Consider the following 22,082-nt stretch of genomic DNA (forward strand, 5'->3'; position numbering starts at 1 on the left):
ATGCCACAGCTTGAAGCGAGTCAACGCTGTTTACTTCACCTGTCAAGGCTTCAAAGTTAATTTAGCCAAATGTTCATTGAACAAATCAGTGATCTGGTTGAATTTCAGAATGATTGTTCATTATGTTGATTGATCTTGTAAAAAAAAAAAATATATATATATATATAGGTACGTTGAAATTTTAACTTGCTATTTTGGGAATTGATGAATCAGAGGTTATTCAGGGTGACGAGTTTAAAACTTTGAAAAGCCAATGTACCAAACAGAAGGCAACAAAGAGCCAGAATGCCTGTGACAGTCCTGCCCCAATTATTTACCTAGTGAACTAGAAAACTCTCTGTTTGCACTCAGTGGGCCATGACAGACAAGCTTGTTGCTCAGACAGACGAAGCAGATTTTCAGCTAGTAGCCTAGATGGCCTGGAATGAGCCTCAGCATTTTGTTTCATCTGAAAACTGCTGCTTTATAAAGGAGCCAGTATCAAGACAATGCACTGGTCTAGTTGTTTATAACAAAGACATACACAATTCTCTCATAATAAGACATTTTAATTGAGCATTGCCACATAAATTCCTGAAAGTGTTTTTGTGTCAGAATACAAAATAAAACTCTTACACAAGGGCACATAGAATTTTTTTTTTTGCTCAAATCATGTTTAGCTCATATTATTGGTCAAATGATGATGTTTTCTCCAGGTTTTACTGTTGGTCCTGCTGTGGTGACTCTTCATTTACTTTATAAAACCCTGACTATGTTTGCACTCAAGCCTTATGTGTTGTTTTGTTTTCTCTACAGGTTGCTGACTTGCCTTCACGCACCGAACAAAGACCCAAATTGAACTCTGAAGTGTCAACTAAGGAACTGATTTGCACAAACATCTCGTCTGTGGTTCAGCTATCCACCATAATCAGCATCAGATTGTTTGGGACCTTCTCTGGATATTAAACTCTGGATATTGTGCTGTTGCTGTGGTGCCATCTAAGAGGGACCTCGACCAACAGGTGTCCCTCTGGTGGAACTGAGAAGGGTCCCCACCTAAAGGAACATGTGCTAGAAGTTGAACAATCTTTCCTGAACGACTGGTCAGCTTTGACTCTAGAAGATGAACAACGAGGATGAGTTCTACGACGCCGTCACAGGTTGGTGCTCAGGGGGAGAGTGTGTGTGTGTGTTTTTTTTCATGTCAGTCTGATCACATCTATTTTCCCAAATTTACATTTTGATTACATGATACATTTAATATTTTGGGAATAGCTGTTTTAGTGATAGTTGAAAAATGGATAGGTCCTTAACACAAAGTAATAGATGATTATTTCATTTTGTAGTAAACTTGTCAATTACAGCTAAGTTAATAAAAAGGTCAATTTAATCCAATTCCTTTTATTGTTTGAATAACAATCTAAAATATAAAAGATGTTTGATGTATTCTCACACAATAAAAGCAGCAGATGCTGATCAATTTCAAGCTGAAACAAGGAAATGTTTGGCTGTTATAATATTTAGGACTAAAACGAAATATTAACAACAATGAATCTTCTTGTTATTGCAGTACATTAATCAGCAATGCTGTTTGTCCAACAAATGCTCAACATGATGCCAGACATGTTCTCACTATGGATTTTAACACAATTCTTGATGTTGTATGTCCAAGTAGGATTCTTGACAGTATCTTATATTTTACCTTTTGTTTCTATCAGGCCCTGTTTTTACTGCTTGACATTTCTAATTAGATGGCCTATTTTGCCTCCATCATACTGAGGAAGCATAATACCATCTGATGAAACCCAACCCGTCTTAGTCTGATTATTACTTAAATTATTTAGACGTCAGGTCATTATAGCAGTGTCAACATCGCCCTGGATTGTGTGAGTTCTTGGTTATATTCAAACCTAAATTGCAGTGAAAATTCTTTCTTGTAATTCTCTTTTTTAAATGAACAGGTTTGTCAAACACAGCGATTACACTTACCTGCCCTGTTGTGTTCATTTGACAGCTTTAATATTAGTATTTGTTACAGGATTGAAGGGCATAGCAGAGCAGGGTGGTGCTCTGTGTCAACAGAGAGCAACACCAATAATGTTCAGTCATTATTGTGTCTATTATTATTTCTTTGGCAGGTTGTTTTTTCCAGGTGAACAAATAGTTCAAGTGTGTGTGTATGAGTTTGTCCTTGTGTCATTATTATGATCACCTTACTAATCTGAGACAGATGCCGACCAAGTCACATGTATTATTCATTAGTAAGCATGCACAGGGTCAGCTCTGATCAGCATCAGGTGGCATCCAGCCCCCCCCCCCCCCCCCCCCCCCCCCCCATTGGTCTTCTAGAATGTGAATTAGTAGGTTTCTGATATTTTCAGTGTTTCGCCCTCAAAAGTACTTTTTAATATTGTTATCGCCATTATTCACCAAATTTGTTTCTCATCTCAGTGTCTGTGTGATATTCTCTTCTTACATCAAAACCCAGGGAAGGATTTAGCGGCATCAACCAACTGAATCCCTTTAACGTTTCCCCCTTTTTCAGCTTGTAGGTGAACCTAAGATGCCTTCAGGTCACATAAAAACACAAAAGGCCCAATGCAGAGCCAGTGTTTGGTTTGTTCGCTCTGGGCTTCTATAGAAACATGGTGCACTCTGTGGAAGAGGATATGCAGGGCTCAAACAAAACTCATGAAAACACAATAATGGTAAATTGCAGTTGATTATACACGAATGAAAACATAAATATGAATATAATTTTCTATTTCTAACAAAATATCTGACCAGGTCATACAAACTGTTGTAATATGACTCACCTGATATGGTAAGAAGACACACCTGGTACCTTTTGACATAATACTGACAGCTGAGAAGGTGTGTTTGCTGAATGATAACAAACAATTTGGTCTCTTTTAAGCTGTTGTTAAGGCCCCACCTTGAGTTCACCAACCTCTAGGACACTAAGTGCTCACCTGCCCTTTTCAAAGTCTGAATATCACCCAGGCGTGGATCAACGCTAGGATGTACTCCTAGAATTACTTCTGAATCCTACTCAGTCACATGCAGGTTTACTGTTGTTGTCAGGCCCATTAATACAGGTTTATTGTCATCAAATACAAAGTAGACTGACATCAACACAAATAAGTATTCGAACGCCACACACTGTGTATTTTGTTACCTTTCATATTACTTTAAACTTGGACCCATTCTAAATATTTGAAGAAGATGCCATGGTTTCATATGACTTATTATGCATGTGTTGTATCTTGGAACTCATGACCATGGATTAGAACGTTTAAAGAGTTGTTAAAGACGCCCACTGTTGTGTCAGTGAAGAGGTTAACAGTTGTAAAACCATTTCATTCAGGCAATCAACATAATTTGCCAGTCAAACCCATGCAATAATTACCTGATGCAAAGCAGTAGGCAAATACTTGTCATAGTCTGTGACAAACAAAACATATATGGGACACTAAATCAACTTCCAGCAAGATCATGCAGCTCCATGTGTCTCTATTTCATCAGAAGACTCTTTTTTTAACATTTCTAATACACTGATGAGTGAGCAGGTCATTGGCTAGTTTTTTGTAACCTTAATCTCATGTCACATTTGATCTCCCACAGGCCTGGATTCGGACGAGTCGTATGAAGGGGTGTCAGAGGCCAGTTTCAAAGATGCGATTGTGTGTGACAGCAGTCGGAAGAACAATGGATCAGTGCCACAGGAGAATGGCATCAAGAAACACAGGTACTGCTGCATTCCTGCACCGCTTACACCTGCACTGTGTAAGTTTCACCGGCTTCATGTCTTGTCCAGATATGATTTGAAGCCTCCTGCTGAAACAAGTACTGGGCAGGGTCATAACCTTTACTGACGAGGCTTGAAGGCTGCTCGCTTGATACCACTGTATTTGATCTTTCATTTACATGTACAGACAAGTTTTGGCACACATCTGAACTGTTCTCTGCACTTTTAGCATGAAAAATAAGAGGAAAACATGGCTGCAGGTGGAAAACTTGAGCTGAACTGTATTACAACTGCATATCAAAGGCATGTTAAGTATTAACTGAAGTTGTGGTTGCATAATAAGGTTTAGAGGAAAGCTCTTTTACAGGAGCACATTTAAAAAAAGAAAAGCACATCATGCAAAAATTGCAATTGAATTTCAGCAAGAGATCAGGCTGCATTTTTAAGGTAGTGTGACCTGGTTGAGGTCACACTACACATTCCATTACATAATTATAATAATATGTCTTTGAAAGTTAGCGACAAAGAGAAAAAGGTAGTAGTTCTTTCCATGTCTGTAAGTGAGGGCCTGACTTTGTTGACTCATGCCTAAATGATTTGGCATTTTGCTGCCAAATTACTTAAATTTCATTGCAGCAATGAAAAAGAGATCTGGCTTTTGTTTTTGTGGACAGATCTGCTCACAATCATCAGAACATCATGTCAAACTTGTGTGGAATTGTTTTCCTCTTCCTTATTCAAGCATTTACCACTTTTTCCTAATCTAGATGTAGCTTTTGTGTTTTTCATTCCGATCCTTAGATTTGATCAGATACTGTTTGTACTGATCCATGACATTGATACTGACAGCAGACAAGAGGGAATGGAATGGATTTCTTTTTCTGTTTGTTTCTGTGTTTTGATGCCAAAGAAAGAATGGCTACACAACTGAGACTGTCTGAAGCCTTACGCACTGATTACAGTCTGCAGTACTGTCTGTGGAAACCTGGTTGGCAGATGAAAACAATACCCTTGTTGTTTAACTTAAAGAAAGTTGTCGAGTTTTGTGGCTGAAAATGACTTTTAGGTCATAAATTCATCATGAGATGTCAATTCTGATCGTTCAAGAAAACACCAAGTCCCAACTGTCAAATATGGGGGAAGCTGTGATTGTGCTTGCTCTTCATTCATCTCCAGTCATTCTCTCTTTCTTTCATTTCAGAACGTCGTTACCTGCACCCATGTTTTCCAGAAACACTGTTAGCATCTGGAGTATCCTGAAAAAATGCATCGGACTGGTAAAGACCCGCAGATCAAATGCTGCTTTTCTTCACATGATGATTTAATAGTAACAAGTATCCTGGACAGAGGGAAACTTAATTATAGTGTAGTTAGATGCTTTTTGACAAATCTATTAGATCATGGCCTAGCTACTGAATATTATTGTCATGTGTTGAGCTCAGTGTGATTTGGGGACTTTGTAATTGAAATAAAAACACTTAAAACAGGTTGTCCTTAGCTGCAGAGTCTATGTAATGCACGGAACATTTTGGAATTATGCCACACATGCATAAAACAAATGGACTTTTATTTTGAAGTGGTACATGTTAAAATGAATTAATTCAATGATTAAGTAACATTGGCCAACATAAATTTGTAGATAGTATTATCACACTGTCCTGTTTGTGACAGCATTAGATTTCTCTTGCATTGGCCAGATTCAGTAGGACCAAGATGCAGAGCATTTAACAAAAAAGTTTTTTTAACAACTTGTTCTAAAACACAATGCTGTATATTTCACAGGAACTGTCCAAGATCACGATGCCCATTGTGTTCAACGAGCCTCTGAGCTTCCTACAGAGAATCACAGAATACATGGAACACACTTACCTCATCAACAGAGCCTGCTCGCTGTCTGACTCCATAGAGCGCATGCAGGTGAGGCACACACACACACACACACACACACACACACACACACACACACACACACACACACACACACACACACACACACACACACACACACACACACACACACATTCCCTATCTCCTGACCCCCATTACCGCTAATTAAAAAATCTACTATTTCACAATCTGACAAGGTGTCCTCAATTGACTGGTTTGAAGGGATAGTTCACAGATAAATGAAAATTCAGGGGTAAACAGTGTTTCAGCCAAAGTGACCAAACATGTATTTTTTTTACGTGTTACTGTCTTCTTGTTGTACCTTATACTTGTGAAGCACTTTGGTCAATCAAGTTGTTTTAAACGTGCTATATAAATAAAATATACATTGACATTTAATTCTCATTTACCGGTGAACTTTCCCTTTAAGTCTAGAATTTGTCCTCAAAGGTAGCCCATGTCAGACACACACACACACACACACGCTAGAGACTAACAAGGTCTGTAATTGTTTATCCTCAGGCAGTAGCTGCTTTTGCTGTGTCAGCAGTTGCGTCACAGTGGGACAGAACTGGAAAACCCTTTAACCCTCTGCTGGGAGAGACATATGAACTCACCAGGTACGGACACATGCCCAATTTAAATGTTTTTTTTCCTTTTTAAGAGTTTTTAAAGGTCACTGGTTTAAACTTCACATTCATCCTCTACAGAGAAGATCAGGGTTTCCGGCTGGTATCGGAGCAGGTATCCCATCATCCTCCAGTCAGTGCCTTCCATGCAGAGAGTCTGGCTGGGGACTTTGTCTTCCATGGCTCCATCTACCCTAAACTGAAATTCTGGGGCAAGAGTGTTGAGGCCGAGCCTAAAGGGACTATCACACTAGAGCTACTCAAGTGAGTCTGAAAGGGAGGCTCTGTTGTCCTGTTCTTTTCTGCATTCTCTTTTCTTACCTCTGTTTGGTTTTCTCCTCTTTTCTTTAGTTACTATTGTTACTTCCCAGTTCCCACCATTCCTCTCGTCTGCTCCTCTCTCTCAGGCACAACGAGGCGTACACATGGAGTAACCCTTACTGCTGTGTACACAACATCATCCTAGGCAAACTTTGGATTGAACAGTATGGCACAGTGGAAATAGTCAACCACAGGTACGTATATGATACATGCATGATGTCTGTAAGTTGTAGTTCTGGTAACGGGCACATACAATAATTTGAGTGCATTTTTTGCTTTCAATAGGTTATAATATGTAAGCGTGAGTGTAGTTTATTTTTTAGCATAAAAGTGTAAATAATAGTACGATAGTAAATCTTCTTTGCAGTTTTTGTAAACATCATAAGTCGGAAAAGCTCAGCTAACAGTCATTAACTGCTTCTTCTTCTCTCTCGTTATCTTCCACAGCACTGGAGACAAGTGTGTGTTGAATTTCAAGTCGTGTGGGATGTTTGGCAAAGAGCTGCACAAAGTGGAGGGATACATCCAGGACAAGAGGTACATCAACTACAGTATCAAAAAGAATTCTGTCTTCCTTCTCCTTGTTCTCCCCTCCTTTACTTTTTCCGCTCTTACCTTGCCTTTTCCCTTTACCCTTTTCTATACTTTTCTTTCCCATTCTGCTTCCACTATTTTCTCCATTTCCTTTTCCTGCTCTTCTCCTCTTCATGTTTCCTCACCGTATCTCCCTTTTTTAACTTCCCATCATTTCTCTCTTTCCGTCCCCCCCTGCCTCCTGTCTTTCTCTCTGTCCAGTAAAAAGAAGCTGTGTGTCATCTATGGGAAGTGGACCGAGTGCATGTGGAGTGTCGACCCTCAGGTCTACGAGACCCACAAGAAGTCAGAGAAGAAAGGAGACAACAAGAAGTACAAAAATGTGAGTACTAGTTCAAACATGTGGATCTACAACGGTTTACTATATTTATCATTATGGTCTTGAGATTTGAATTGCTGTGTCTGTTGTTATATAGAAAATTAAAAGACAATATGATGTTAGTTCCATGTATTTGATATCTTTTTCTCTGAATTCCTTGTTGGTGTCCACAGCGTTCTGTGTGGTCGTATCCAGGTAAAGCAGCAGACTTGTGTAGGTCGGTGTTGATGCCGTTAGCTGTCCAGCTTTTTAGTCTGCTTGGTTATTTGTAATAAAGCATTATACATTGAAAATGTGTTTAGCTGTCCTGGTAGCCTGGTAACTGTATATAGATAAACAGAGAGAATAATGTGTTCTGAACATTTGCCCCTGAACTTTGTTCATCTTCAATATATCAGTCTTTACAATGAAGTACATTATCTCCAGGAGGAGCAGGAGGGAGCGGAGAACGATGACGCAGATGACATGCCAGAAGTCCAGGAGACGGTGTGTGTCGTACCAGGAAGCACTCTGCTGTGGAGGATAGACTCAAGACCCGCACACTCTGCCTCGGTATAAATATTAACACGCACATGCACACACTGGCTGAAAGTAGGGATGAAATGGTTTCATGGTATACTGTGGTTCAATCTTTAATAACCATGGTGATTTCGTTGATGCCCTCCAAGAGAGGCCGTAACAGCAGAAGACCTGCCAGTGCTCTGGTCATTTCAGGGGTTTAGGGTCGACGTCATTTATGCATGCATTTAAAGTAATGAGTTGTCGACATGTCTCTCCTCCACTCCAGCTCGTCTCTCTGTGTGTGTGTGTGTGTGTGTGTGTGTGTGTGTGTGTGTGTGTGTGTGTGTGTGTGTGTGTGTGTGTGTGTGTGTGTGTGTGTGTGTGTGTGTGTGTGTGTGTGTGTGTGTGTGTGTGTGTGTGTGTGTGTGTGTGTGACCTGTGAATGACAACAAAATGCAGTAGAGACTCAGAGTTGAAATGAAAAATTATTTGACATCATTTTTTGTATTTGTCTGTTCAGTGAATCGTTGCAGTCTAGTCTTGTAGCAGTTAGTCTATTTAGTTAGTCTTTGCTGCCGGGGGAATTAAATAGTAGTGTTGCGCATTTAATATGGTTTCATATTGTGCTACATCTATTTTTATTTCTCGTCATTAGTTAATTAAACTTACGGTTTGCCCATTTTCAGCATGTGTTAACAATACTGCAAAAATATTGATAACTGTCATTATAATCATGATACAAAATCTCCACAGTTTCATCCCTAACTGATAAGCTGTTCAATTCATTAGCTTAACTGTATAAAGTTAATACTTATAAAGATAAATGTGCCGGAAGTACCAGAATATTCATTAACATTTAAATTTTTTATTATTTCCCCAGATGTACAATTTCACAAACTTTGCGATGTCTCTAAATGAGCTGGATCCTGGCATGGAGGCCCTCTTGTCCCCCACTGACTGTCGCTTCCGGCCGGACATCAGAGCCATGGAGAACGGCAACATGGGTAATTTGATTTGCCAGCTGTGGCAGGCAGAAACCTGATTTTCTCTTCCACAAATAAGTATACCTTTAATTGCAATGTGAATTGAAAGGTAGCATTTAGATTAATCTGTCGAGACTTCCCAGTAATGCTCCAGTTTTGTTGCTGGGTATCAAAGTGACTCCAATGAGACAGCCAGAAAACTAATAATAAGACAATGCTGCCACCTGCTGGATGTCAGTGTCCCAGCCTTTTAATATAAGTGTTGGTCCGATCCTGAGAGGTTATGACCGGCTGTGTTTGTACAGATGAAGCGAGTAAGGAGAAGGAGAGACTGGAGGAGAAACAGAGAACCGCCAGGAAGGAGAGAGCCAAGACTGAAGACGAGTGGTCTACACAGTAAGAAACATGTGCACACACACGCTACTAACTCGCAATGCTCTCCAGTGTTCAGTAAAATAGGAGAGAATGTACAAAGGGTAGAAACATTATATTTCTTACACAACTTCAAATAATTATGTTACAGAAACACCCAGACACTGTCGTTTAATGCAACAACATAAACCTTCATCATTGGAGAACAGTGTTAGTGTTTGATGTGATTGTTATAAATTGGCAAAATGTGTTAATGTTATATTGTTGCAATAATGAAGGCAAGAATAAGCAAAGAACAACTGAAATGTAAATTTTATGATTAGAAAACCATACAAAACGGTATCAATAATAACAATAAGATGAATGTTAAATAAAAGTCTTGGTGAATCCCTGCAGACATTTAATCTGTGGGTGTTTGTCTTTCAGGTGGTTCCAGTCGGGCACCAACCCATACACCGCCTGCCAGGACTGGATCTACACCGGTGGCTACTTCAGTAGGAACTACCAAGACCTGCCCAGCATTTACTGAGAACTAGTGAGCCTTCATCTTCCTCCTCCTCTTCCTCCTCACCAACCTGCAATCATCTGCCTATCACCAATCGGATAGAAATGTTAAGATTTCACATGCCTACCTTTACTCCCATCTTCATCTCACTGCCTTCATCATCATCACGACACCAATCGGAAGCCGAATGCCTTCACTTCTGTCAAACTGTGGCCTGCTCGATGTCTCCTGAGTCTTCAGGTGTTTTCCTTTTTTCATTATCTTCACCACAGATTGTTCCCATTGTTGCCCAACGACCAGCAAACGTTTCCTATCTCTCTGCCCCGACGTCGCCTGGATCACCCGTTTTTACTCCTGACCAATCCCAGCGGCAGAGAGTCACAATCCTCTGAGAAACCCTTGAGCTCCGTGTCATTAATGAGTAACAGCACCATGAAGTGAGGCAGATTACCCACAGTGATGGATCGGTGGACAACGATGGACGCTCAGTCAACGGAGAAATCAGGGATGTGAATGCTCTTTTGACTGAAGATGGATTTTGAGGGTGCTTGTTCTTTTTTGGGGGGAAACTTTTAAAGACTCAAAAATTCAAAATATATAAATGACTTATACAGAAACTCTATTTGTTAAATTGGTCAAGAAAAACTTAATGCAAGCATGAGGTTATTATTATCCATGCATCATATCCCTAAAACATTCTGTAACCACCCATTTCCCCCCCGTCAACCTTCTACTTAAGGTTTAAGTCTGAAATAAACCAAGAAGGCGATCAGAGAGTGGATGTTTCCTCGACAGCCTGGTGGAATGTGCAGCTTGAACGGGACCAGGATAGAAGCTACGGCTCCTCCGTGAATGTTGGAACAAAAAACAGTCAACAGGGACATAACATGCGTGGGCAGAATGGATATTTAGCTCAATGTACAGAAAGTCACAGTCATCCTGTGCGCAGTGTGTCTCATATAACTCATTAAACACCGGAAACGAGATACAACATCATGACTCCATGTTGCTCCCAGACAATATTTGGACTCAAGCTGCTCTGTTGCTTCATCTAAATGTTACATATACATGATATTTTATTTTGAGACTGTCTGTGTGTCATCCAGCTGAGCACGACACACATTCTATTCACGGTCCAGATCTCATTTATATTAGCTGTACATGGAGCCACATGCACACAGACGTGGACAGACCTGACTTTCATTTTAATCAAATATCGATGTTGATTTAATATTTATTCTGAAATTATATCTTCATGACAAACAAAAGGTTTTCAAACATTCCTGTCAGTGTGACATTGTTATTGGAGAACAGCTTCAGATAAAAAACAGATCAAATCATGGTTATTTTTTGCTTGACTCTTGTTAAAGCAGAATCTGTTTATATATTTAACCCTGCGTCACAACTGTTTACTTACTTAATACACACATTCTTTACATAACCTGCTGGCCTGGGGAAAATATTGAACAAGTAGTTTATAGCTTTGTTTTTTAAATGATCATCTCACAGGATAGAGAATGTGACCCACATCTAATGATCAGCTGACCAACCAAGACGCCCACTGAGATCTTCAGAGATATTTATTTTTGAACATTACTCGCTATTGTCGTGCATTTTGTCTCCTGTGATTTATATACCAGATATTATACATATATACATGTATTTCTCGACTCAGCTCTATGCAACTGATGCAGCTCAAAGTGAACAGTGGCTCTGATCTGTCTTTGTACAGTCGCTTTACATTCCCCAACACACACACACACACACACACACACACACACACACACACACACACACACACACACACCCTCGCCCGATCCTTGGTTAATCTCAATATAGCATATATCAGATAATAAGATGATAATAACGTCTTGAACTACTTTGCTCTACCTTCCATCAAATCTTGGGTCAAGTTAACTTTACATTTCTATGTCACGTCCATGTTTCCATGTGCCTGGATTATTATTCTTATTCATGTTTATTTTGATATGTGAGGTTTTCTGAAAGAATTTTGTAGTCGATCTTTTTTTTTTTCTTCCTTTGCTAATCCGAACGGTTCTGGTGGGGTTTTTTTTCTTTCACTTAAAACACAAAACTGATTTGTTATATAAAGGAGCACAGTATGTAGTCATCTGCACTTTTACTACATCTTTTACCAACTTAACACTTGTACATTTTACTGTTTTACATCAGATTCACGAGCCAGTGCAGTTTGAATGTAGCCAGACTGGTGGACACTCCTAAATTCACAGTTAGAATCCACAATCGACTTATTTTATGCCAGGAGGATTTTTTTTTTGTGTGTGTGTCATTGAAAGTCAATTCTACAAACACTACTCTTGGATGTGAAATCAGCACTGGTCAAATGTAACAGGAACAAGAGTCTTTGTCAAACAGTAGTTTGGACTGTAAAGTAACTGCAGCTGGTGAAATGAAGCTGTTCCATTGGTCAGTGCTGATTCAGACTCTACCAGTCACTCAACTAAAGCTCTGTCATTAAACTAGGTCTAGTTTTTATGTTGTTTTGAGTGATGCTTCTGTCTAGGAAAATGTCTCCTGTTGACTTTGACCCTCCTTCTCTTGGACTGTATGACGTAGTTGTCAATGTAAGTGTTGCACAGAGGTAATCGCAAGCAAAATGGCATATTATTTTGTGCATTTGATTTATTTTTTATAGTATTTAAGCAGTTTTATTTGGTGAGAACATTACACCAGATGTTTTATTTTGAGGTGTGACTGTAAGGGGTCGTATCCATACTGTGGACAACTTGCTAGATTAATGAACAGGGGAAAGACAACTAATAAAATCCTAATTTCAGTTTTTGACCATGTTTCATTATTTTATTTTTTTAAATGAATATTGAAAATATATTAATACAACAGTCTAAACTGAGTCTTTTATCCCACTGGACTCCTGTGGACTTCATATTGAAATCATGGAAAGGGAATCAGAGCTGAAATGTGATGTTCTTAAAGACTAATGTGCTTAAAATACCTGGAAATTAAGACTTACGGTTGCACCAGCGACGCCCAGTGCAGAGGCCTGTGACGACGCCTGCAAGCTGATATTTAACAGACACTCACCTCCTTAGTGTACTGTGTTAGCATTCATACCCTATGATGGTGCAGGATGAGAGGTTTAAGTCCCCCTCTGGTGAAAATCAACTTTTCAATCAATCTAACTCTTAATATGATAAAAGACTTTTAACTAAATACACATTTCCACCTTAACACTGCAATAAACAAACGCTAGTCTATTAAAAAAATGGATTCAAACAGCCTGAGTTTGTGATGTCACATACCTAAGTAACCAATCCTGTCCACTTGTGGGTGAGACTCAGTAGCTGGAAAAGTCTCCTCACCTGCAGGTGCTGTGAGGGAGGGGAGCAGGGGCGGGGCCATATTAGCATATTAATAGATCCCAGTCATGAAATGAGAAAGGAAGGTGTCGATTTACATTTTAAGCCTTTCTAGGGTCATGAGGGATTTTTTTCATAACAAACATTTTCAATATGTAATTTTCAGGATCAAATAAGAACTTTAGTGGCTGTAATGAACTAATGGAGCGGAACTTTAAGAGATCATGCACACATACATACATACATACATACATGTATATACATACATACATCAATAAAACAAATACAGATGTATTTTTTTCTGTATTTGTCTTTTATTTATTTTTCCTGATTGAAATGTATTGTAAGGTCATAATTTGTCATTCATCACATTACATGGCATGATGCACCAGGTCTACTACACCCATTTACAGGAGGAATACACGGAAACATACACAAGGTTTTACAATGGGGAAACAGGAAATTTAGCTCATTGCACTTACAACAGTGAATGGAACACTTTGTTGTCATTTTCAGGCTCTCGAGCTTCTTCTCTTTTATATTTTCACCCTTTTCATCATTCACTTGGGTTCGTTTTTTTTTTTTATTACACATCTCCATTGCCCAATCACTCTCTCCCCATAAAATTATCTGCTGTCCAACCCCAAAAAATTACATGGAAGCCAGAATATTTTCCCTTTTTTTATGTTTTTGATATCATCTCATTTTACAAACACAACATGTATAGAAACTCTACACAGACCAATGTTTTTTTCTTTTTTTAAATATCCGAATACAACTTTATTTAATGAGCTTTAAACAGTCCGCACGAGCCAGCCACATACGTACACAATGCGATTTTTGTAATTTATTAATCAAATCGACAACTGCTCTTGTTTGTTATGTAGGTTTTTGTGATGTTTTTTTATACACAAAAAAAGCACATATTCGGGCCGGGAGGTTTCAGGCTTGCATACGCTCCAGCTTGAGTCGGCGTGTGGTGTGCAAAGGCCTCGCGCTCTCTCGTGTCCCTGTGCATGTGTGTGTGTCTGTTGTGGTGTGTTGGCGTGTTTTGAGATTTACACATGTTGTACAGAACATGTCCCTCATGGCATTTACACGTTTATTTGTCTGTTGGAGCAGACTCGCGGTCGGCTCTCGTCTGGTATTTACACTGGAAAAAAAGATGGCAGCCCGTGAGGTGGGAGGTCAGAGAGGAGGTTTTGGACGGTTAAGGGGTGAGTGGGGGAGGGCGAGCGGGAGGAGGGGGGTGTCCAGCTCATGCACTTGTAATTCTTACTCTGATGATTGGTTACAGGTGAAATATGAAATAAACGCTCCCTGATGGTTTTACAGTGAGGGATGGGCCTGGTGGCTTCTCTCTCATGGTTTTGTTTGTGTCAGCATTCTTGCTCTCTTTTTTTTTTAAACAACCTCTTACCTATAAAACACTAACTTTTTTATATATTTATATATATTTGAATGTATATATAAATATACATTTATATTTCACTTTTAAAATCTTTCTCCGGTCCTGCTCTATGTTGACTTGTCTGTAACAGCGCGAGCAGTGGTGACTGATATTACTCTACGTACTGCACGAGCTCTGTATGCTATTTGGTTGAGAACACACACACACACACACACACACACAGTCTGGGTTTTTCCAAAAGCATTCGGAGCCGCATTTAAATCAGTCGACAAAGACGTCGCTTTTTTACTCTTGTGGCGTTTGTCACGTGACCTCTTGATGTCGACCTTGCAGCAGATCAGTGCCAACCGATGCAACATGAAACAGAGTTGATGGAAGCAACTTTCTCTATTGTTCTCTTGCAAACTGAGAGTTCTGTTCCAAAATGTCCAAAAAAAGTGCGAGAATTTTAGATCCTAACTGAGTCTGTTTTGGACGTGGTTTTGGAACACAACTCTAAAAGGTGTTTATTGATTCTTATTGTCTTTGTTTTGGGGCTTTGAACGCCTTTGGAAAAACCAGACTGTGGCTCTGCGATTTTGCCCACTGGTGATTGCTGTGGTCTGACCTGAAGTCCATTGTGTTCCCGGGTATAGACAGACACCTTGCACAGTATAGACAGAGACCACGACTGGCTTGAGGGCAGTAACAGGATGGCTTTCTTCACTGACCAGTATTGTTGTATAAAAGCCCTTGCTGCTATGCATATTTAAGTCACCTTCAGCCGCTGCATTTACACTGGAGCGGAAATTCAAAAGTGACATTTTGAACACGTTTTGACACAGATCTTATTATTCATGTGTTCCTGGCTGTGTCATTCAAACATTAAGAGTCTCTTGTTTCTCAGCAGCCAGGGGAAGGTCACATCTGTGCCGCCAAGTGTTAAAAATCCAAGGTATTGCTCCAGCGTAAATCCCAACCATTATTTTCTCTTGTCTTTTGAACGTCTCCGTTGCGATGCTGCATTTAGTGGTGTGCTTTCCTGAGGCAAAAGTGATTGAGGAACATTTTATGAAACATTTTAGTTGTTACAAACAATCGAGGAACTTGGTTATTCGTTTGGGCAACTTTAAACTTTCGCTCACACTATTGGTTCTACTTTGAAAATGTCTAAAATGTCTAATTTTTAATCCACCGTGGTGAAGTCAGTAGTCGTCTGGTGGCAGTGTGTACCTGTGCAGCGATGTTTGTTAGGGCCACCAGAACCAGAATAATCAGACTCTTAATGCTGCCCCTGAACGTAACTCTACAGAAGCTCTGACTCAAGGTTAATTCTAACATGTTCTGCATTCTTATTGAAGACAATTATTATTATCTAAAGTATAGAAATATCCAGTCAATTGAGAGCACACTAGCATTTCCCTTTGTTAAACAAAAACCAGAAAATTTATTTTTAGACATCCACCAATCGGAATTTCAGAGGTAAAACTGACTAATGTTTCTGTTTATCCAGACTTCAAAACATAACCTCAGCTTCTGACTTTTAACAATCTGATTATTTTGGTCATGCATGAATCCAGCTGTAGATAACATCTGTATAAACATAATTTCTCACTTCTTCTATGTGTCTATAGATATTAAACCTAAATCTCTCTTCTCTCTGAAATCCCAGCAGCCTTTAATTCCCTCTCAGTACGATAAAATAAATTCTCACATAGATAAAATCATCTGATAAATGTTTCACAAAAAATATATTTATATACTAAACCTCTTTGACACTGTTCCGCTGGCATGTTAAGCTGTGCTCAAATAAAACAATCTTAGAGGAGTTATGGGATGTTTTCATACTGCATAAACTTTTATTTTAATCTGAATTTTCATAAATAGCATCTTTATAATTCCCTTTTCATAGTGTGCCGCTACCAAACTAAAAAAAAAAGATTTAAATTTTATGAGGTACAGAAATTTTAACTTTGCACAATCTACTTAATAAATCGTATCTGTTAGCGTGTCGTGGCAGTGCACCTTTAAACACTCAAACACAAACTCACTCTCGCATCAATTCACTGTGATTAGGATCGCCTCAAAGACTGCTTCACGTGCATCATACAGTAGTACTTCTAGTCAAATATAATCTATAGACGTGTATATTATCAATACCTATATATTTGAATTATCTTTTTTCTTTGCAAAAAAATAACAACCAGTTTACATTCAGGAAGCTAATTACTGTGAATTATGGGCCGTGGGATGAAAATATGTTTGTTTGAGCTTTTCTTCATCTCTGAGCAGACACCAACCATATCAGGGAATATATTCAAATCTGTTTTATATATATTCAATATTCATATTTATATTTATATCTATATAATTCTTTGAACAACTTTTCTGTGTGAGTATTAACCCTGCTTTAAACATAACAAAACAAAATGGCCAACAGCTGCTCACTGCTCCTGCTAACATTTTTTTTCTGCACAACAACTCAAATATAAAAACAGTAAATGTGGCAACTGCATATCATATTGCACCTTTTGTTCGACGGATCATTTTCAAGGGGAATAACAAAGCGAGTTTTCAAACCATAAAACTCTGCTTTCCCAACTGTCATGAACACACCTTTAGTGACAGGCCATTTGGCCGTAGACTCACTTGAAAAGGAGAGGGGACCCTGAACATGCCAGGTAAACACAACACATTGACCTCTCTTAGTAAATTTACAGGTGACTTAAGTTACACACAAACAAATTGACAGAATCTCCTTATTTTCATCTACGAGCCAAAATAACTCTGGTGTGATAAACAATGATTTGTGACCTTTTTTTTCCCATTTGTGTGTTAAACCTTCCTTCGCCCTCCTCATGCTTCGGTTTTTCCAAATATGATCGATTGCATAGAACGACTGGAGATGAGAGGTCGCCTCTTCTGCCCACCATATTTGTTGTGTTTGAGCTTGTGTTCGTCTTGTTTTCTTTTCTTTTCCACATCGGATGATGGTGGTTAAATAACACACACACAGACCCCCACACACATACATACAAACAGTAGGAACAGAACAATATCGAGGTGACTTTGAGGTTTTCTGCGCCGGGGGGCATGCGAAGGTTCCCAGCGAGCGTTCACACAGACAATATACAGCAGAAGTCGGTTGGTTCGTTGGTTTTGCTGAAGGCCTTGCAACGTTTGGCCCGACAGAGAGTACGCTTTTGAGTACTGAACCGCAGATCCCACAATGCACTGCAGGATCGACAGCAGGGAGAACACTGACCTGAGAAGTTTCCATGACAACTGACAGTCTGAGAGAGAGGTTTTTCGGGGGTTGGGTTTCAGGTCTGGACGCCACCACGATAGAAAATGAAAAGTTAAAAAAAGGCAAGTGACTTTGTGACACAACCAAGTGTGTTGTTTTTGGTTCCTCAGTCACATAAGTGCTGATTTTTTTTTTTTTTCATTTTCATTTTTTTGACACCATTATTGAGTGTGCTTTCCCGTGCGCTGTGCACATTTGACAGACTGAACACACACATGCTGACACACTCTGATGTGCAAGGAGCTTGGTGGGGCTTTTTTTTTGCAGACTCCTGATAAACCTCCATATTGGGGGTCATATCACGTAAAAACCCAAACCCCCCCGTCAGGTGACGATGCTGAGTCCAGTTCTGCCGGGGTGTGTGACTGGTCTGCTTTTCAGTGCCTCTCTGCTGCCCTGCAGTGCGTTCAGATTAGGCTCCATCCGGCCAGAACAAACAACTCATCCCATCCAACTGGCCAATTGACGACATCAGTGTCTCACTGTTGGTTGGAGGAGAAGATCTGGGTGGTTCCAAACTCGTAGGTTATAGACAAGCTCCTGCTCTCGGATGTATTAGTACAGCAGTATTAGTACAATGTTGGCGTACGTGTTGTCGTATGCTTAAAGTCAAACTTGAGTCTTACATCTGTGGTGAGTTAGACAGACGGAGGTAACACATTTCTGATCCAGCGACTTTTAAAATGACACAAGATTGTGCTCTTCACTTTCCCACCTCTTACTCTATTGCTTTTATAATTATTGATCATAAATAAGAGTCAGGAAATAGACAGGGGGACTCGATGAAGCAAACAAAACATTACCGAACATAAATAAATCAAAAATAATATCACAAACAACTATCAAAAACAAAGATCTTTTAAAAAGTATAAATTAATCTCACCGTGGCCAGTGTTCCAGCTGACACTACTACATAAAAAATAAATAGTATGATGAAAATATGTGTTTAAGGGATGTCATAAAAAAAAGATTTACTTCAAAATAAAACTTTGGAAATGATTAAGGCGATATTGGTAACCTGCAACATAAACAACCGGCAGATAAGAAAAACTAAATGAGAATGAGTAAAGAGAACTAATGTTAACAACATGAGAGATGTCTGAGAGCCACATGTTGTGGAGCAGTTGGAGAAACCCCGTCGCCACAAGCGCTGCAGGTAAATGTGGTTTTAATGGCTTTGTAATGGCTGAAAAACAACCCGACCACGTACGGCTTCACTCCAACAGAATGAAGAAAAAACAAACAACAACAAAACAAAAGGCTCTTCTTACTCCTGTGGCCATGTTCCCTTGTTGCTTCAGTAATCTCTCCTCTTCGTTATTATTTACGTCGTCCAGCTCGGATTCATTTCCCCGTGTCTTTATGGCCTCGGTTAAGTAATGATGAACAGTGTAAGGTCTTAGATATAAAGTTCCATGCATTCCAAATTCCTACATATTTTCTTGGTTTTTGTAAATCCACTTTACACTTCTTTTTAAAGACATGGCAGGTTGAGGGTTGTTGGGCGGGGATTAGAAAGAAAGAAGAAGAATCAGCATTCAAGAAAACGCAGAGAGGTGAGGAAGAGGGGGGGGAGCGAAAGGTTTTCACAGTTCCAATCTGGAATGTAAATAGAAACAGAGCGAACCGTGGAAAGAAACGCACGCCGACACACTCGCTCTCTGTGTCGGCTACATCGTTATCGCTGTCCATTTCATTCAATGTGACATTTCCATTTACTCAGTTTCCTTCTCGCCGGGTGAGGTCTTTAGTACCAGAAAAACCTGCAGGATTTTTTTATTCCATTCCCACACTTTTTTTTTATTTTACTTTTTTCTTTGAGATGAGATAGAAAAGAGGAGAGAGGCTGGTTGGTTGCTGTTATTCTTCGTTTGAGCACAGGACTGTGAAACAATGGATCCTCACACGCCACCGTGCCTGTAAAGCTGCCATTTCCTGTTGGCTGTTAGCAGAAAAAAGCAGCTCTTAAACGGTGGAGTCGTCTACGGGAGCAGAACAGAATCGCCCCTCTAACTTCCTTCATTGTAGCTGCAGAGCTAAATCCATGTGGAAGTTGGTGCATGGACTCCAGTGGTTCTGCGTAGGTCTCCGTGATGTAAGTACAGATCCCACTTCTGGAGATAGAGCAGCAAAAAGGAAAACCAGCTTCTTTGGATTTTGCTGCCAATGTGTGGCAACTGGTTTCTCTTTTTAAGTGTAAAGGCGCAGATGTGTCCAGCCGCTACAGGACGGTTAGAGGGGCTCCGCTGTGGTGTCTTTGGCTGGGGGCCTGCTGGATGACTGAGGGTTGCCCTTCTGAGGATGGACGTTGGATCTTGGAATGATCTGCAAAAAAACAAAAAGGGGGCGATTTAGTTAAAGATATTGAACACAACTCATTTGATATTATCTCTGCATGTTTGTGTTCATTCAACAGCATCAACAATAGAAGCTCTGCATGAAAAGTTGATTCAGTTCATCCTCCACACTGTAAAACATGATAACCCCATAAAGTAAACACATTTCTTCTCTTTGACACCACGATTCAAAGTTGGTCAAAGTCAACAGAACGTATACGATAGGACAGAGTGGAAGAGAGTTGCCTGTTTCAGTTTGTAATCCTTTGAATTACAAAACGGAACCAGTAGCCGCTCTTTTTACATGAAGATGATGGAGTTGTAATGATGTAAAAATACAGCCGGCCACTAGATGGCGGATCAGCACTGGAAATGCACTCCGACAGGCTCCCAGTCCTCCAGCTCAACAGATATTAGTAGCTATATATGCTACCTAGGTGATATATGCCATCAGGGCATTAGAGACACTAAGAGAAACTTTTGTTCCTGCAAAAATAATGGAGCACATTTAAATCAAATATTGGCAAAGTAGAACATTTGCTCTCTTTAATACAAGGGGAGACACATCCTGAGTTATTAATGTGGATGACAACACCCTCTTTCTGCATTGATCTGTTTTTATTCATTTTATTTGAACCAGTGTTCATTTTAAAAATAGATAAATAACTGAATTGTTCAGTAGATGTAAGAGTTAGAAGCAGAGTGGACAAAGATCCTTTTGAACCAGAACTTTTTTTTAAATAAATCAGAGTCAATGGTTTGTGTTTGGAAAACTCCACATCATGCTGGTCTCCATGATTCAGGCACGTCTCTGTGCGTCAGCATCTGGTCAATGTATTCCATTTATTCATTACAGGAAAATTCTGCACTCAGATCTTCCTACGTCTTAGTGCAAAGAATGATCCTGACGAAGGGAGCAGACGTCACAATGAAAACAGCTTTTCCTGAGGAGAAAACTGAAAATCCTGTGGCAGTGATTCACAAAATGGATCCTAAAATGAATCATACTCAAGCCAAATGTATGTGTTTTTTTACAGTGCATTTCCAGCACCAACCAGCTGGAAGCAGGAGAAGAGGCCGTAGATATTCCTGACCACCGACAGCTGACACAGCACCTGTCAGCATAATAACATGTTAAATAAGACAGGGACAAAGTCTCTGCTATGACCTGCTGCCTCACATTTGCTTCACAGCTCTGAGGCGGAGGCCGGCGTGTAGCGTTCAATTTTCTTTGCATGAGTCAACAACGATTGACTGTACTTCTGCAACCTGCACAACCTCTTTTCATTGATATGTTTGGTCACTTACCAGCTCCCTGCTACAGGCTAACAGGGCAAATAGACTGAATGTAGAGTGTATATATAGACACTGCAGTAAGTGGTGTACAACGACTCTACGATGTATTTAAACCCATATTCATTTTCAATTTACATGTAAATTGTAATATTCTGCTTTGGCCATTAAAATGCTGCAACAAATACATGTTAAGAAATAATAAAAACCTTCTTTGTGCCTAAAGGATCTGTTTAAGTAATAAATAATCATATAAGGAAAAAAATAATGACCATAAACATGCTGTTTATTAAACTTTGGACTAATTAGATATCAGACTTTTCGAGTTTTGGTCTAAAATCATTGTGGTGTTGGTTTTAATTCTAGGTTTTCTATGTATGTGTACTCTTACGGTTTCCTGATAGATAGTAACATGTTTGCCTAATGGAGACCTGCATCTCTTCTTCTGCCATCTGCTTTTATTTCCCTGCTGCACCTGACCCACATTAACTGCTCTGAACATACTGTATATTTACATTAAATACGTCATACGCAGCAGCACACGTTTGTTTCAGTGAAC

General features: G+C 39.6%; 2 protein-coding genes across 4 annotated transcripts in view; one reads left to right on the forward strand and one right to left on the reverse strand.

The window, feature by feature from the left end:
* The window catches only part of LOC117764609 (oxysterol-binding protein-related protein 2-like), a 21,324-nt gene extending 10,734 nt beyond the window's left edge, over positions 1-10,590 (forward strand). For 2 of the 3 annotated variants that reach the window (XM_034590532.1, XM_034590533.1), the window contains exons 2-14: positions 796-1,139; positions 3,604-3,727; positions 4,929-5,004; positions 5,510-5,644; positions 6,137-6,234; positions 6,325-6,507; positions 6,651-6,758; positions 7,012-7,101; positions 7,360-7,480; positions 7,904-8,029; positions 8,859-8,982; positions 9,267-9,357; positions 9,760-10,590. In XM_034590532.1, the coding sequence (XP_034446423.1) occupies positions 1,103-1,139; positions 3,604-3,727; positions 4,929-5,004; positions 5,510-5,644; positions 6,137-6,234; positions 6,325-6,507; positions 6,651-6,758; positions 7,012-7,101; positions 7,360-7,480; positions 7,904-8,029; positions 8,859-8,982; positions 9,267-9,357; positions 9,760-9,862 (1,416 nt within the window). In that variant the 5' untranslated portion in view covers positions 796-1,102 and the 3' untranslated portion in view covers positions 9,863-10,590. The remainder of the gene's footprint in view (positions 1-795; positions 1,140-3,603; positions 3,728-4,928; positions 5,005-5,509; positions 5,645-6,136; positions 6,235-6,324; positions 6,508-6,650; positions 6,759-7,011; positions 7,102-7,359; positions 7,481-7,903; positions 8,030-8,858; positions 8,983-9,266; positions 9,358-9,759) is intronic. The other variant, XM_034590534.1, reaches the window with a different exon arrangement.
* A 2,901-nt stretch (positions 10,591-13,491) lies between these two features.
* The window catches only part of bsna (bassoon presynaptic cytomatrix protein a), a 113,367-nt gene continuing 104,776 nt past the window's right edge, over positions 13,492-22,082 (reverse strand). The window contains exons 16-17 of the mRNA XM_034590527.1: positions 16,567-20,219; positions 13,492-16,477 (exon numbers count right to left, since the gene is read on the reverse strand). The gene's annotated coding sequence lies outside the window, so the exon portion shown is untranslated. The remainder of the gene's footprint in view (positions 16,478-16,566; positions 20,220-22,082) is intronic.

The sequence above is a fragment of the Hippoglossus hippoglossus genome, chromosome 7, assembly GCF_009819705.1.
Source record: "Hippoglossus hippoglossus isolate fHipHip1 chromosome 7, fHipHip1.pri, whole genome shotgun sequence".
NCBI lineage: Eukaryota > Metazoa > Chordata > Actinopteri > Pleuronectiformes > Pleuronectidae > Hippoglossus > Hippoglossus hippoglossus.